The sequence below is a fragment of the Prunus avium genome, chromosome 1 (assembly GCF_965620075.1).
Source record: "Prunus avium chromosome 1, drPruAviu1.hap1.1, whole genome shotgun sequence".
Taxonomy (NCBI): domain Eukaryota; kingdom Viridiplantae; phylum Streptophyta; class Magnoliopsida; order Rosales; family Rosaceae; genus Prunus; species Prunus avium.
Window position 1 is genome coordinate 8869884 of NC_142284.1, and position 15198 is coordinate 8885081.

General features: G+C 38.1%; 2 protein-coding genes across 3 annotated transcripts; both read left to right on the forward strand.

Moving 5' to 3' along the window:
- The first annotated feature begins 759 nt into the window (after nucleotides 1–759).
- On the forward strand, nucleotides 760–4229 carry LOC110763870 (uncharacterized). Of its 2 annotated transcripts, XM_021966753.2 has the most exons (3): nucleotides 760–912; nucleotides 1470–1819; nucleotides 2148–4229. In XM_021966753.2, exons 2-3 carry the CDS (start codon nucleotides 1473–1475, stop codon nucleotides 4036–4038), a joined length of 2238 nt encoding a protein of 745 aa, XP_021822445.1. In that variant the 5' UTR covers nucleotides 760–912; nucleotides 1470–1472; the 3' UTR covers nucleotides 4039–4229. The 2 variants fall into 2 exon arrangements, with proteins under 2 accessions (XP_021822445.1, XP_021822448.1); XM_021966756.2 differs by lacking the exon at nucleotides 760–912 and having other exon boundaries at nucleotides 1676–1815.
- Nucleotides 4230–5489: 1260 nt separating this feature from the next.
- LOC110763949 (Late embryogenesis abundant protein (LEA) family protein) lies at nucleotides 5490–7348 on the forward strand. Its single transcript, XM_021966849.2, has 2 exons — nucleotides 5490–5894; nucleotides 6534–7348. The coding sequence occupies exons 1-2, from the start codon at nucleotides 5591–5593 to the stop codon at nucleotides 7145–7147; spliced, it is 918 nt and encodes a 305-aa protein (XP_021822541.1). The 5' UTR covers nucleotides 5490–5590; the 3' UTR covers nucleotides 7148–7348.
- Nucleotides 7349–15198: the final 7850 nt, after the last annotated feature.

The window sequence follows — 15198 nt, forward strand, 5'->3', positions numbered from 1 at the left end:
TTCCATTCTTCTCAAAACAAACATGGGAAAGGAAACAAAGTGAAATCTCCCGATTACTTTCCCAACATTACCAAACATGGGAAAGGAATCTTTCATTCCCATTCCTTGGGAAATGACATGGGAATTAATTTCCCCTCAAATCCATTCCGTGAACCAAACGGGGCCTTAGGTTCTTACAAACCTTTTCTTTTGGATCAATAAGACAACTTTAATTAACTAGCTAGTCATATCCTCATTATTAATTTTACACAAATGAAAAACTTGATCAAAGTTTAGTCTAAATCATGCATAATGTACAACATCTTCTTCCAAGGTGGCAAATTACTAAAGTACCATTGGAGCAGGAGGTATGTACACTGTACATGACTAATTTTAACAGAATATTTATGAAACACGTGTAATTGGAGGATTGGAGGACCGGAACAGTGTGCTGAAACACTGTGCGGATTAGAAAACAGTGAAACATCGTTTGTCCAATTAGGTGAGACCCACGTTGATTAATGTGGGCCCACGGCATCTGATTGGGAAAGGAGATCATCTAAAGTACCACGTACCAATATAATCATACCTCATTGGTTCAATAATCACCGTCCAGTTCTAAGGATTTATTGAGACAAAAAACAAAAACTTTAAACTTCAGCCATTCAACAAGTCCAAACCAAAGAAGCCGCAACATCTACGGTTCAAAATTCGTGGGCTCACCGTAGCAAATATAGACACGGATGCAGTGAAGTAGACTGGTAAAGTCATTACACGGTTCGCTCCATCTCTTTCTGTGTATGTGCACGTTTCGGAGCGGGCAAGCACCTTCCGCTCTCTCTCTCTCTCTCTCTCTCCTGTTTTCGGAAAAGTAAACGAACTGTAGGCGTCTTATAGGTTTACCAGAGGAATTCATCTCAGTCTGGCTTGAAGGTTCGATTTTTATTATCCATGCAATCTAGGGTTCCTATCTCTTTGAATTTTCTGGTTGGGTTTTTCATATTAGGGTTCTTGTTCCTCTGTCTCATTTATTTATTTATTCACAGTTAAAAATATTTGTCTTTTTTCTTTTAAATTTGATTATAGGCTCTGTTTGTTGTACTTGTTTTGATTTGGGATTTGGGGTTATTATGGGTTCCGCACCTTTTCCTGTGGGATTTGTGACTTTAGTAACGTCTGCACATGGAAAATTTCATGTTGTTCTCCCAAATAAGACATTGGGTTTGTGTAATTTCAGCATTAGGGTATAGATATGGGCAAAAGTTTCAAACTTTAGGGTTATTATTGTGAATGTACTTCGAAGCTTAGTCTCATCAACTGTGAAATTCAACCTGCTAATGTGAACTTGGCTTCAAAAAATGGGATTTAGTCTCTTATCAACTGTGAAATTCAACCTTCTGTAAACTTGGCTTCGAACAAATTTGTTATTTCCATTATGACTTCTTGTGTATGAACTTATAAAAAAAAATATATCCTTTTTGGGTGGGTAGGCCATGGCTGCAAAGAAGGTTATAGCAATATGCCAATCAGGTGGAGAATTTGTGACGAATAAGGATGGAAGTTTATCGTACACTGGGGGTGAGGCCTATGCGATTGACATTGATCAACAAACACTGCTTGGTGATTTAAAGTCCGAAATAGCTGATATGTTTAATTGTAGTGCTGAAACAATGTCCATCAAGTATTTCCTTCCGGGCAATAAGAAGACTCTCATTACAATCTCTAAAGATAAGGACTTGCAACGCATGGTCAATTTCCTTGGGGATACAGCCACTGTCGATGTTTTTGTCATGTCAGAGGAAGCCGCTGCTCGAAATGTGTCGAACATGCCTGCTAGTAGGTACTTTTTATTTTGTTAATCTTATTTCTTGCTGATTTGATACCCACTTGTGTGTTTGTTTCCCTGGATGCATAACCTTTTATGGTTCGGTTTGGGTCACAATTGCAGCAATCACAATGTGGAACAGAGGCCATGGAAATGTGCTTATACCTCCATTGTTATCTTGCACAGAGTGTTACACGTGCATGCCTCTTTTTATTCTGTTGTGTAATTATATAGTACTGTGCTTGTGTGCCAAAAATAAGCATTTAATAGAAGTGTCACCCTACATGTGTTTTGCATAAAAATCTCATCAGGAAATATTACCCTACATGTGTTGGACATGCAGGTCGAGCAGGACAACTGTGTCAGAAGCGGTGGTTCCTATTGTTGAGCCTATTGATGTGCGAGTTGATACTTGCAATGCCATTGACCAAATTGATATGGAACTCCATGAAACCCCTTTGGTTTCTGTTCTTGGTTCTTCTAGTGATGATAAGCATCATAAAGCTGCACAACAGTGGGAAAATACCATCACTGGTGTGGACCAAAGGTTTAATAGTTTTAGTGAATTCCGAGAAGCATTGCATAAGTTTTCAATTGCACATGGCTTCGCGTATAGGTACAAGAAAAATGACAGTCATCGTGTTACTGTCAAATGCAAATCTCAAGGTTGCCCATGGAGGATATATGCATCCAGGTTGTCTACTACCCAGTTGATTTGTATCAAAAAAATGAACACAGATCATACATGTGAAGGAGCTGCTGTGAAAGCTGGGTATCGGGCAACTAGAGGTTGGGTGGGAAGTATCATAAAGGAGAAGTTGAAAGTTTCCCCAAACTACAAGCCAAAGGATATAGCAGACGACATTAAGCGAGAATATGGGATTCAATTGAACTATTCTCAGGCATGGCGTGCCAAAGAGATTGCCAGGGAGCAGCTTCAAGGCTCCTATAAAGAGGCCTATAATCAGTTGCCGTATTTCTGCGAGAGGATAAAGGAAACTAATCCAGGGAGTGTTGCTGCATTTACCACTAAGGAGGACTCAAGCTTCCATCGCTTCTTCGTATCTTTCCATGCATCAATTGTGGGTTTCCGAGAAGGTTGCCGCCCTCTCATTTTTCTTGATAGCACTCCTCTGAACTCAAAATATCAAGGAGTTTTGTTGGCCGCAATAGCAGCAGACGGTGATGATGGTATCTTTCCGGTAGCATTTGCTGTTGTGGATGCTGAGACTGATGATAACTGGCATTGGTTCTTATTAGAACTGAAATCTGCAGTGTCAATATCTCAGCAGATTACATTTGTTGCAGATGTTCAGAATGGTTTGAAAAAGTCATTGACTGAGGTATTTGATAAATGCTACCACTGCTATTGTTTGAGGCATCTTGCTGAAAAACTCAACAAGGACTTGAAGGGGCAATTTTCTCATGAGGCAAGACGATTTATGATCAACGATTTTTATGCTGCTGCTTATGCACCCAAACTGGAGGCTTTCCAGCGTAGTGCTGATAACATAAAGGGTATTTCACCTGAAGCTTACAATTGGGTCATACAAAGTGGGCCAGAGCACTGGGCTAATGCATTCTCTGGAGGAGCCAGGTACAACCACATGACATCAAACTTTGGACAGCAGTTCTACAGCTGGGTATCAGAGGCACATGAGTTGCCAATTACACAGATGATTGATGTATTGCGAGGTAAGACGATGGAAGCCTTCTATTCACGCAGGGTGGAGTCCAACCAGTGGGTAACAAGATTAACTCCATCTAAAGAGGAAAAGCTTCAAAAAGAAACGACAATTGCTCAATCACTTCAGGTGTTGCTCTCACAAGGTAGCACATTCGAGGTTCGTGGAGAATCTGTTGATATTGTTGATATCGACCATTGGGATTGTAGCTGTAAGGGATGGCAACTTACAGGTCTGCCTTGCTGCCATGCTATTGCTGTCTTTGAATGCATTGGTAGGAACCCATATGATTACTGCTCCAGATACTTCACAGTCGAGAGTTACCGTTCAACTTATGCAGAATCAATTCATCCTGTTCCTAATGTAGACAGGCCACTCCCGGGTGAATCAAGCCTGGCAGCAGTTACTGTTACCCCTCCACCAACCAGACGGCCGCCAGGCCGGCCAAAGATGAAGCAGGCTGAATCATTAGACATAATAAAACGTCAGCTCCAGTGTAGCAAGTGCAAGGGGCTTGGCCACAATAAGAAGACGTGTAAAGATTCCTAGCATTATTGTTTAAGGACCTCGTTAAGTAGGGTGATTCAGCTTTTAACCTGTGTATATTTTGATATTTTTTATTGGCAGTTTAGGCTTTTGCTCTTGGAGCTTAAGGTAGTTTAGGATCTTTGTTTTGTTTTGTCAAACAAGCTTATTGATTTTCCAGTCACGCCATCATTTTAATAAAGGCATTTAATCTAGCTCTATGCCCTTTTAACTTGCATGAATTTTTGCGTATGAGAAAACTTGTGCGTGGAACTTTGCATGAAATTTTTGTGGAGAATGAGAAAAATGTGCATGAATATTTTTCCGGGTAAGCATGTTTCTCCTCCATGGGCAGAATGCTGATTGTACAATTATGCTTGTGGAGGGGTGTAGGTTTCAATATGACGTGTGTCTTACTCCGAACTTTCCCATTGCTCTCAACATTCCAATCTACTTGCGTATTGGCAGAACACTTATCATATTAGAATCTATCTCTTCAGACTGGTTTAGGCATATCAGATTCTCATAGACTCATCATGGCCTCAAAGCAACCTTACAAAAAGTACTCAACATTATGCTTGACTTATGATAACCTTGTTTTAGTATATACAATTATATATAAAGCAAAAGGCTGAGAATTGTGGAACACTCAAAATACTAAAAAATGCCTTTGATTAATACAAATATTAAAATTTGAAAATATTGATTAAATGCGGATAATATGGTAAATTCATATTTTTTTATATTTAAAAAAATTAAAAATAAAAACAAAATCAGATAATGGGTAGTTATGTTCCATAAAAATAGGACCCATTATTTTTTAAAATTCTAAAATTAAATTAAATAAATAAACACCAAGGGGCTAGTTAAAAAAAGGGGGGGGGGGGGGGGCGGCGGAAACTCTCTCATAATCCGAACAACAATCATTTTTAAAATTTATGCAACTATCTACTAAAGTTTTCCCAAAATATAAAATGAATTTTGAACTATTTCAATTCTTGTATATAAAATTATGCATCTTGTTCATATCTTTTTGTTTTCTTTTTTGAGGATAATATATGCTTATTTACTTTCAATCGATGCAAAAGTGTGCAAAGACAAAAACAACATTGGCCGTATAGATAAGTTCAGAAAAAGTGATAAAATTATGTATATATTATCTCCAAGATCCGAAAACAAAAGCAAAGCAGGCCACGGATATTGAGAGATGCAGAAGAAGCTATTTCACAGGTTCATGCTGTTCCATTCAGGAAGAGACACGCAAATTGCAACCCCAACATGTCGTCGACACCTTCGATCAAAGAAAAAAAAGCCAAAACAAAAAGCCCTGTCGACACCTGGGAGGCATCAGCATGACACGTGTCCAAATCTCTAGTCTGAACACTTTCTGAACTTGCCACCTTGTGTTACACCTGTCCTCTTACTCATGCACACCCTCCTCTGCCCTCTCTTTCTTCTTCTTAAAACCACAACTCCCCAACCCTAACCTCTCTCACATTCCAATCTTCTTGTACAAATCACAAACTTCAGTTTTCGAGAAACACTTGGCATATTTGAATATCTTCGGACTTTGTTCATGGCTTCAAAGCAACCTTTCAAAGTGCTATTTGTTCTTGGGGTGGTGGCGGTGATGCTTGCCACCATTTGCACAGGCTCTGGTGTGGGCCATACGTCTTCCAGTGATGAGGGGTTTAAGGTTAAAACAAGGCAACCGCAGGACGAGGCAGCAGAGAAGGAAAGAGAGGGCAGAGAAAGCTCAGACTCAGAGTCATGGGCAGAGTGGGCCAAGGAGAAAATCTCTGGAGGACTTGGATTGAAGCAGGATGATGATGATGAAAATAATAAGAAAGCTTCTGATGCTGCTTATGACACCGCTTCTGGTTAGCAGCCTCAACATTATAGTACCTTTAAAATAATAATAATAATAATTTGCTTACATAGTGATGATTTATGAGATATGGCATTTTGTATATATGGATGTTATTGATTTGAATCAACTTAGGGCTCGTTTGGAGTGATTCTGAAGAGGCAAATAACCATTTTTATGTAGAAGCACATGAGGTGCTTCTCTCCCGAATCACTCGTGCTTCTTCCCAGAAGTGATTATGGCCAACTTAGAAGTGATTTTGGCCTATCCAGAATTACTCCCAAATGACCCCTTATAAAATCTTGGACTTGCTTTGCAATTGGGTTTGTTAGGTCATTTGAATTTTTTACAGTAGTTGTTTTTGTGATAAATGTTCTGATTTTAGTGCCCATAATAATTGTTAGTTGTGTGTGAATTCAAACTTTAACCTAGTGTTACTCAGAGAGAGACCATGTGTTTTTTTTTAAAATAAAAAATATTTAAAAAATCAAAATGCAGACAAAATGAAGTGCTGAAATGTGGGTTCTGCAGGAAATTGGGGTTGGTTATGTTTGTGTTAGGGTTGAAGATATTTTACATCTTAATCAGACTTTAGAAAAGCCTATTTTCCTAAATGAACAACTGATAAATGGGGGATTTAATTAATGGCCAGGAACTGGTCAATACACCACGGAGAAGGCCAAATACATTAAAGATACAGCAGCTGAGAGGGCTAGAGAAATGAAAGAAGCAGCAGCAGAGAAGGCTTTTGAGGCTGAGAAAGCAGCGAAGGAGAAGGCGTATGAAGCCACAAAATCAGTAAAGGACAAGGCCTCTGAAGCCACAAATGCAGCAAAGGAGAAGGCTTATGAGGCTACAAAGGCAGCGAAAGATGAGACATACGAGACCAAGAATGCGGCTGAGGAAACCGCCAGCAAGGCTGCAGAGAAGGCCAATGAGGCAAAGCAAAAGGAAGGGCAAACAGCAGAGGAGATTAAGAACAAGGCTTATGAGAAGGCAGGGGAGACCAAGGAGGCAAAAGAAAAGGCCAAGCAAAAAGCAGAAGAAGTGAAGAACAAGGCCTATGAGGAGGCAGAGGAGACCAAAGAAGCAAAGCCAAAAACAGAGGAGGTGAAGAACAAGGCAGCTCAGAAAGCGAAGGAGGGTTATGAGGCAGCCAAGAAGAAAGCAGAAGAGACTGTGAAGTCTGCCAAGGACACTGCCAAGCAGAAGTCACAGAAGATTAAAGAGAGTGTGGCTGGTCAAGGCCGTGATGAGGAGCTCTGAGCTGCTCTGCCTGTAGGTTTCTATCCACACTTGGTGATCATTTCTTCTTATATAGTTATGTTGTGATCAAGTCTCTGATCTTACAGGTTCGGTTTTGTTGTGTAGAGATGTAGTTTTGTGTTTTTATGTATGTTTGATTTTGTTGTAATTTACTTCTTTCAATCTCTGCTTGAAATATAATTTGGAGCCAGCTTTGTATTTCGAACTTGAGCAAAAATATGAAAATTTTCATCTCCACAATTGTTTTGGGCCAAGACCCTATTGGGATTTGGCAAGGCTGCCCGTTTAGTCGCTTGGTATATGATCCATGAACTAAGAAAGTGTATGGCATTTTCTTGGACAGAGATGGCTTGACTAAATGGGTGAAAAGGACATTAGTGGTCCAATCCAGGCCTAATTTTATGCACCATGATTAGATTGTTACGTAAGAATGACTAAACGGCCTTTTTACGGTCTTTATTCGTAACAGTTTGATAATACTTTGAGTCCTTTTTCTTACAAACAAATCACTGTTTCATGTGTAACAAGTGTAACATAATTGGTCCGTAAAACAGTATTTTAATGCATATTTGAGATTAAAGAAATCTAAAATGACTTTATTGCTAGGTTATCATCACGGAAAAACCTTTTTCTCATAACATCCCTTCGTTCTAATTTCCAAAATGACTTTATTTCAGGGGACATAGCTCGTATCCATTGCCATGGTTTCCCGATCCTTCTTGTCCATGTCTTGTTTGTGTGCATAGTCTCTTTCTCTTGCAAATGCTTCATCTCTTGCCTTGTCAGCCGCATCCCTTTTCATATCTCTCAATTCTCATTGTGCCATTGATAGCAATTTGCTTCAAAAAATTTACACAATCATTGGTCGAATTGCTCCCTCTCTTGGCCTTTGCAGTCTTTCTCCCAATACGTCTTGGTTCCCTTTGGATTAGTGAGTCTTGATTCATCAGGGACTCCAACAGCGAATCCGATGCTGGTGAATCGTGGAGTGACATCTCATTCAACACAACAGTCGGACCAGTGAGAATAATTTTGAATCTCAAACAATTTTTCACAACTTCCCAATATTAGTGATTGTTGAAAGATTTTTTGCCTTGGCGAATGGGACCGAACCATATTTGTACTTGCATAATCTATAATAATAAAAAAATTGAAAATATAAGAGAATATTAAAATATATATATATATGACATTAAATTTAATAAAATGACAATTACATATAATTTACCTCGTTGCCAAGATTTTCTCTGTTTCGAACATTGTCCCTCGTTTTGTCAACGCATCTCCATTTTCCTAACTCTTTATTCAAAATTTTCTACCTACTAGCCAAGGCTATTTCCGTACGAGCCGAACCCGATCTTTCATATATTCGGCATGAATTTTTCTCCACATATGAGAGAACTTCATTTCATTGTCGGGCAATGACCAATTTGGACCCAACACTCACACAACAAAACATCTTCCATGGTTGTCCACGACCCACCAGTTTCAATGGAAGAGGCCATTTGTATTTTTGCACAAATGAATTAGTAGTAGAAAATTTGGTGTGAAAAGTGGATAATATTGGAAGGAGAAGAATTTGTATGAAGATTTGGTGTGGTGGAAAGTGAAGAATATTGGTAGGTATTTATAAATTAAAAAAATTCAGAATTTTTTGTTATTTTTTAAAAATGTTTTCGAATTTTTTTTACACAAGAATTGGCAGTCGTTGGATTGGATGAGAAATATTGGATCGGACACCCCAGGAAGCGCCACGTAGCTTCTATCCGTTAGGGGAAAGTAGGGCTAACGCCAAATTGGCGTCAACGCATAAAAGTTTGAATTTTTTTTACTGTTGGCACCTGACGTCAGCGTTGCCGTCATCAGCCTTCGAGCAATAACACGGGTTCAATTTGTCTTTGGCCTTGCCCAAATTGGTGACCCCTATATATTGCCCAAGCTGCAATTGCGCGCTAGAAGCGCTTCACAGGCCTAAAGCCCCCTCTTGCTCGGGTTGACCTGTAGCACTGGAAGTGCTCTTAGTCATTTCTAATTTGTGCGGAAGGATTGTCGGCTCTACTTCATCGTCAGGAAGAAAGGGGAACCCTTCATGGATTTCAGCTCCGTCCCCAAGGGCTCAGTATTTCACATTTATTTTTTGCAGATGACTCTGTCATTTTCTGTCACACTGAAGAACGAGAGGTTTACTGTTTAAAGCAAATTTTGGATTGCTATGCGATGGGCTCTGGTCAGTGCATTAATTTTGACAAGAGTTCTATCTTCTTTGGAATGAGATGCCCAGCAAGATTGAAAAATCAACTGGCACATATTTTGGGGGTACGGCAGAATGAAGATTGTGGAAAATACCTAGGCTTAAATGCAGATTTTGGGGCTTCTAAGCTAATGGTGTTTGAAATGGTGCGTAGAAGGATTGCTTCTAAACTTATGGGATGGGCTGAGCAATATTTATCTCCCGCTGGAAAAGAGGTACTGATTAAGTCGGTGGCTATGGCTATGCCAAATTACTCTATGTCATGTTTTAAACTTCCGATCAGTTTGTGCAAGGAGATTGAACGGGACATTGCTAATTATTGGTGGAAGGGGCAGAAGGATCGTAGAGGGATTCATTGGGTAAGTTGGCAGAGATTATGTCAATTTAAGAAGGCAGGGGGGATGGGTTTTCGAGACCTTCTCTGCTTTAATCTTGCAATGCTGGCGAAAATTGGCTGGCGGATACTTCGAAACCCGGAGTCCTTGCTTGCCAGGCTCATACATGAGAAATATTATTTTCAATCTGATTTCATGCATGCTGTGTGTGGTCGGAAGGTTTCATGGGGTTGGAAAGGCATCTTGCAAGGCCGCAGGATTTTAGAGGCTGGGCTTTGTTGGCGTATAGGAAATGGGGAGAGTGTTCGCATTTATCAGGATCGCTGGTTGCCCACATCATCTACTTTTATGTTTCACTCCCGACATCCTGACATGCCGCTGATGGTGTATGAGCTCATTGATCAAAATATGAGATGCTGGGATATGGAGCTAGTGAATCGCTGTTTTGATCCCCTTGAAGCAAAGTGTATCTCCACCATACCTATTAGCCGATGGGGGTGTCTAGATAAGAAGGTTTGGCATTTCACTTTTCATGGGGGCTATACTGTTAGATCGGGTTATGAAGTGGCACTCACTTTACGGCGGAATGGAGAGCTGAGCAGAAAAGCAGAAGGAGAAAGTAGTCAAGGGAATAAACAACGACATATATGGAAAAGTATTTGGGGACTGCAGGTGCCTCCTAAAATTCAAACTTTTCTTTGGAAGTGTTGCCGTAATGTTCTAGCGGTAAAGGAAAATTTATTGCATCGGGGAATTGATGTCGACAATACATGTGCCTTGTGCGGGGGGGAAAGGGAATCCCAGGTACATTTATTTTTCAACTGTGAGTTTGCACGATTGTTGTGGTTTGCTTCTCCTATACAATTGGATCCATGTCATATTCTGGGGGAGGATTTTATTATCTGCTGGGAAAATCTGCTCAAGAAATATGAGCAGGTGGAAGATTGTAAAGATATTTTGCAGGTATGTGCATTTGGGTTTGGAAAATCAGGAATGAGGCGGTATTTCAAGGAACGGTGATTGACCCTCGTAATGCTGTGGAGTGCTTTCAAACCCAGGTCCAGGAATTTAGAACGGCTCAAGAGCATGTGAAGCCACTCATCAACGAATTACCTCGTCCACCTAAAATTCAATCGGAGCCGGGGACTTCTTGGCGAAAACCGCCGTATGGGATGCTCAAAGTTAACTGTGATGCTGCTTGGGTATCTCAGACAGAAATGGGAGGTGTAGGATGGGTGGTGTGTGATTCATATGGATGGATGATTCAAGCGGGAGGCAAGGGTAACATGCGGGGTGGATCAGCGTTGGCGATGGAGGCTGAAGCCATTCGAGAAGCAATGATGGCATGTGTCCAGGGTGGTTTGTCTAAGTTAGAGGTTGAATCTGATTCTTTACAAATCATTCGTATGCTTTGTGGGGAGTGGAAGATTGACATTGCTGTGGACGCCATTATCTTTGACATAAAGCAGTTGGTGGGGCAATTTCAGCATTGTGTTTTCTTGTATACCCCTCATCATTGTAACAAGGCAGCGCATAAAATTGCGGCCTTTGTGTCCAGAGTTGGCGGAATCCATACTTGGGGTGATTTATGACCTGAGTGGATTTTTGATATTCTTGCTAGTGATGTAAACCTTACTATTCGTTTTTAATAATATTCTTTCATCATTTGGAAAAAATTTAATTAATTAATTAATTAATTAATTAAAAAACTAAGAAAGTACATGGCATTTTCTTGGACAAAGATGGCTTGAGTAATGGGTGAAAGGACATTAGGGGCCCAATCCAGGCCTAATTCTATACGCCATGATTAGATTTTTATGTAAGAATGACTAAATTGGCATTTTTACAGTCTTTATGCGTTAATAGTTTCATATTTGATAATACTTTGAGTGATTCTTTTTTACAAACAAATCAGAGTCTTTATTCGTAATAATTTCATATTTGATAATACTTTGAGTCATTCTTTCTTACAAATAAATCGCTGTTTCATGTGTAACAGATTTGGTCCGTAAAAAAGTATTTTAATGCATATTTGATTAAATAAATCTAAAAGGTTATTAGTTGGTACCGTAAAACACAACTTTTTACAGTGAATATTTTGTCTAATATGGAATAAATTATGAAATTCCTAAAAAGTCCTTCAATAATGCAATGAAAGAGATGCCCGATCATAAATAAGCATCAATAGTTTTGTTGGGATCCCATTTATTGGTGAGAGTTGTGAGGATTTAGTCATGAAGAAAATGATGTGCACGCCGAAATTGCCATAGAAAATATGCATTAAATATGCTTCACATGTGTTCCTTTGGACCTTATTTAATCCAAGTCATACATGACACGCCGCACGCAACCGAAAATTCTTCATTCAACTGAGAGATAGCTTTGAATTATATATATATATTTCTTGTCTCGTAGCTTGAACAACACAACGATTCTTCTGGACTGAAAAGCTTATGCTATCGCCACCCATAGTTGGGGCCCATCCAGGACCAACTCATGGTTCAGACCAAAAAAAAAAAAAAACTTATGCTATCTCTTTTGAGGCTAACAAACAAAATGAAAACTTACCCATAGTTCCCTTTACATTCTTACACATATATTTAAATTATATAAACCACTATAACAGGGGGATTCGAACTTAAGAGCACTTCCACTTCATTGTGTCATGGTAAAGTGATGAGAGTCTCAAATTACATCTTTTTAATATTATTTTGGAGACTTTATGATATAATTTTGGCTTAATAAATATAATTTCACTTGTTGTTACATTTTATTCTCACCAACTGGATTTATGAATTTTCTATATTAATTTGGTGAACTTATTATGTGAATTTATCTTTTGTAGGAAGTTGGAAAGTGTCACGCCCCAACCCACGGATTTAAGTAATTTTGGGTTAAGACGTGATTCACACCTTAATTATAGAATTTTAATAAAAACTATAACTAAAATGTGAAGAAACATTTAAATAAATAAAGTAAATATTTCACATAGAATATTCGAAACAACAACATCTGAAAGCTTGAAATAGTTATATTATTTTACAAGCCAGAACTACTAAAGTGTTTACTAAAAGAGTAACTCATTATTTATCCTCAAGCTATGTACACAGTACACCCTTATAAATATGCCAAAATCATCACAAGCTTTAGATTTCAGGTTCAGTACCTGCAAAATCTATTAGGGGGTGAGCGAAACCACAGCTCAGTAGGGACATAAACCTTTTTACATGAAATTGATATAATTAAATTAAATGACGAACAATTACACCGCCAAATATCACATTATTAATAATAATGCATGAATGAGCTTCAATTCTAATCCCGTTAATTCATATAACTGGACAAGCAGACCTGCACGTCCCATACCATGCTTATACCACTTGGTCCCGGATGCCCATTTATATGAACTAACACCCATTTCAACTGTCCCATAATTCCCCCTTTTGTTAGTCATCTTGCCTAACTCCCTTTCGCCAGTCCCGAATCACCCAATAAAAACCATGTGCACTGTGGGATCCCTGAGACCTGGTACCTGCCAAGAGTTAGACTCAACTACACAAAAGACTATATCCATTACCCTCTTTTCCATTATTAATATCTCCAACCAACATCTCCAACTAATTTCCATGACATGATATAATTATGCATTTCACATATCCATATATCCAACAATGTAGCTATTCAGAATATCACCAATGTACCAACATTGTTCTACCAATCAAGAACACATAAATATTCCAAGAATAACATTCAATTATAACAAGAATATTAATCAAATAATCATACCACGCATAATATATTGCTCACGAAATTTAATTAAATCAATCTCTGCAAAAGGTCCCCAAGAAACCCCTACCTCGTTTCCAAGTTTAAGAAAACACACAAGCTACGACCTCTAACTTCTCCTGAGAATTTGATCACCACTTGCTCTCTCTTCTTTTCTATCTCTCTTTCTCACTTTAATTTTTCTCTCTTCTCTTTTGCAATTGTCCTATGTTTTTTTAAAACCAAAGGCAATGATCTCTATTTATAGTAACCATTATGGCGGCATGCCAACAGATAACTTCAATGCTTGTAGATCACCTCCTTAAGTAACTTTTCCTTCACTCCAAATCAATAGAAAGATAGGAAGATAATAGAGTGAAGACACGTAGTGATGATTCAACTACCTAAATCATTGACACATAACTAGTTTGTAAGTGAATAAGCAAGTGAATCATCAAATGCATAATTGTTTGACACATTTTTGACTACGTGGAGTTTAAAGAGAATTCTCATGCATGAATGTTTAATGGCTATACATGAGATGCTATTAACTAATATTAATATTAAAGCCAATTTTGAGAAAATCACCAAAATCTTTAAAAATAATGAATTGGCACTTAGGTGACGCATTAAAATAAAACATAGTTTTTCATAAAATGACTATAACAATATATATATATATATATATATATATATTTTTTAAATACAGGACTTCACAGAAAGCCAAAAGATGAAGACATACATTTGTCCAAGTTCAAGCCAGGTGTGAAGAGAATTGCTAGCGGATTTTATTGAAGAATTGATTGTGGGATTATTGTGATTATAAAGAAGGAGAAGAGAAGACAAAACCGTTGAAGCTAAAGAGCCTATTTCTTGTCATTCATAGCCATTTAACGCCCACTATCTCACCGTTATTTCTTTTCCACCATCATCTCATGTTTAATCCAATTAATCCCTCACTTAAACCCTTCATTACCCACCACGAATGTATTAACTTCCCACTCACCTCATTGACTACTATAAATCACCCATCAACTTATTTGGCAAGGGGACCTCCACGACAGATTTCTTTATCCATTTCATTCAAAATTTAGTTATATTTTCCTTTGTAATGAGTTGCTAGAACTCTAGCTAAGACTAAAGGGAATGTCATTTGAGTAAGTTTGTGAGTTGTTCTTTAATCCAATATACGGTATGAATTGCTAAATTCTTTTATTTTTTATTGTTCAATATTTTCATATCCTTTTATTTTGATTGATGTTAAGTGCTACTATCTTTTCATGAGTTCAATTATATTTTTCTCATTGTTAAGAATTGACTTAACATGCTTTTAAATTAAAAGATTAGATATTAAGGAACTCCCTTTTCTGAACAATTATTAATAAAAGATAACATTGAAAAAGTAAATTGGTTTTAATTTCTTTATCTTCCGGTTAAAATTTCTCAATGATAATTTTAATTGAGTTTAATTTGGATTAAAGAGCATGAGACATATTTTGCTTAAAGAATTGAACCTTGATGCCTTAGCAATTCCATTATTGATATTTCATTTTTAAACTCAATCTCTACAACAATCAAATCAAATTACTTATCCATTTTGCTTGTCACTTTTATTTTGGTACTTTTAATTATTTCTTTGTGTGCAGACATTTGCTTACCTGCTCCTTGAGGATACGATACTTGGACTTCCAAGATTATTA

What these genes read in the sequence shown, in the direction of transcription:
- LOC110763870 (XM_021966753.2), top strand. Translation starts at nt 1,473, where the DNA reads ATGGCTGCAAAGAAGGTTATAGCAATATGCCAATCAGGTGGAGAATTT. An exon ending in TCGAACATGCCTGCTAGTAG is followed by an intron (nt 1,820 to 2,147) that starts GTACTTTTTATT and finishes TTGGACATGCAG; the next exon opens with GTCGAGCAGGACAACTGTGT.
- LOC110763949 (XM_021966849.2), top strand. Translation starts at nt 5,591, where the DNA reads ATGGCTTCAAAGCAACCTTTCAAAGTGCTATTTGTTCTTGGGGTGGTG. An exon ending in TGCTTATGACACCGCTTCTG is followed by an intron (nt 5,895 to 6,533) that starts GTTAGCAGCCTC and finishes ATTAATGGCCAG; the next exon opens with GAACTGGTCAATACACCACG.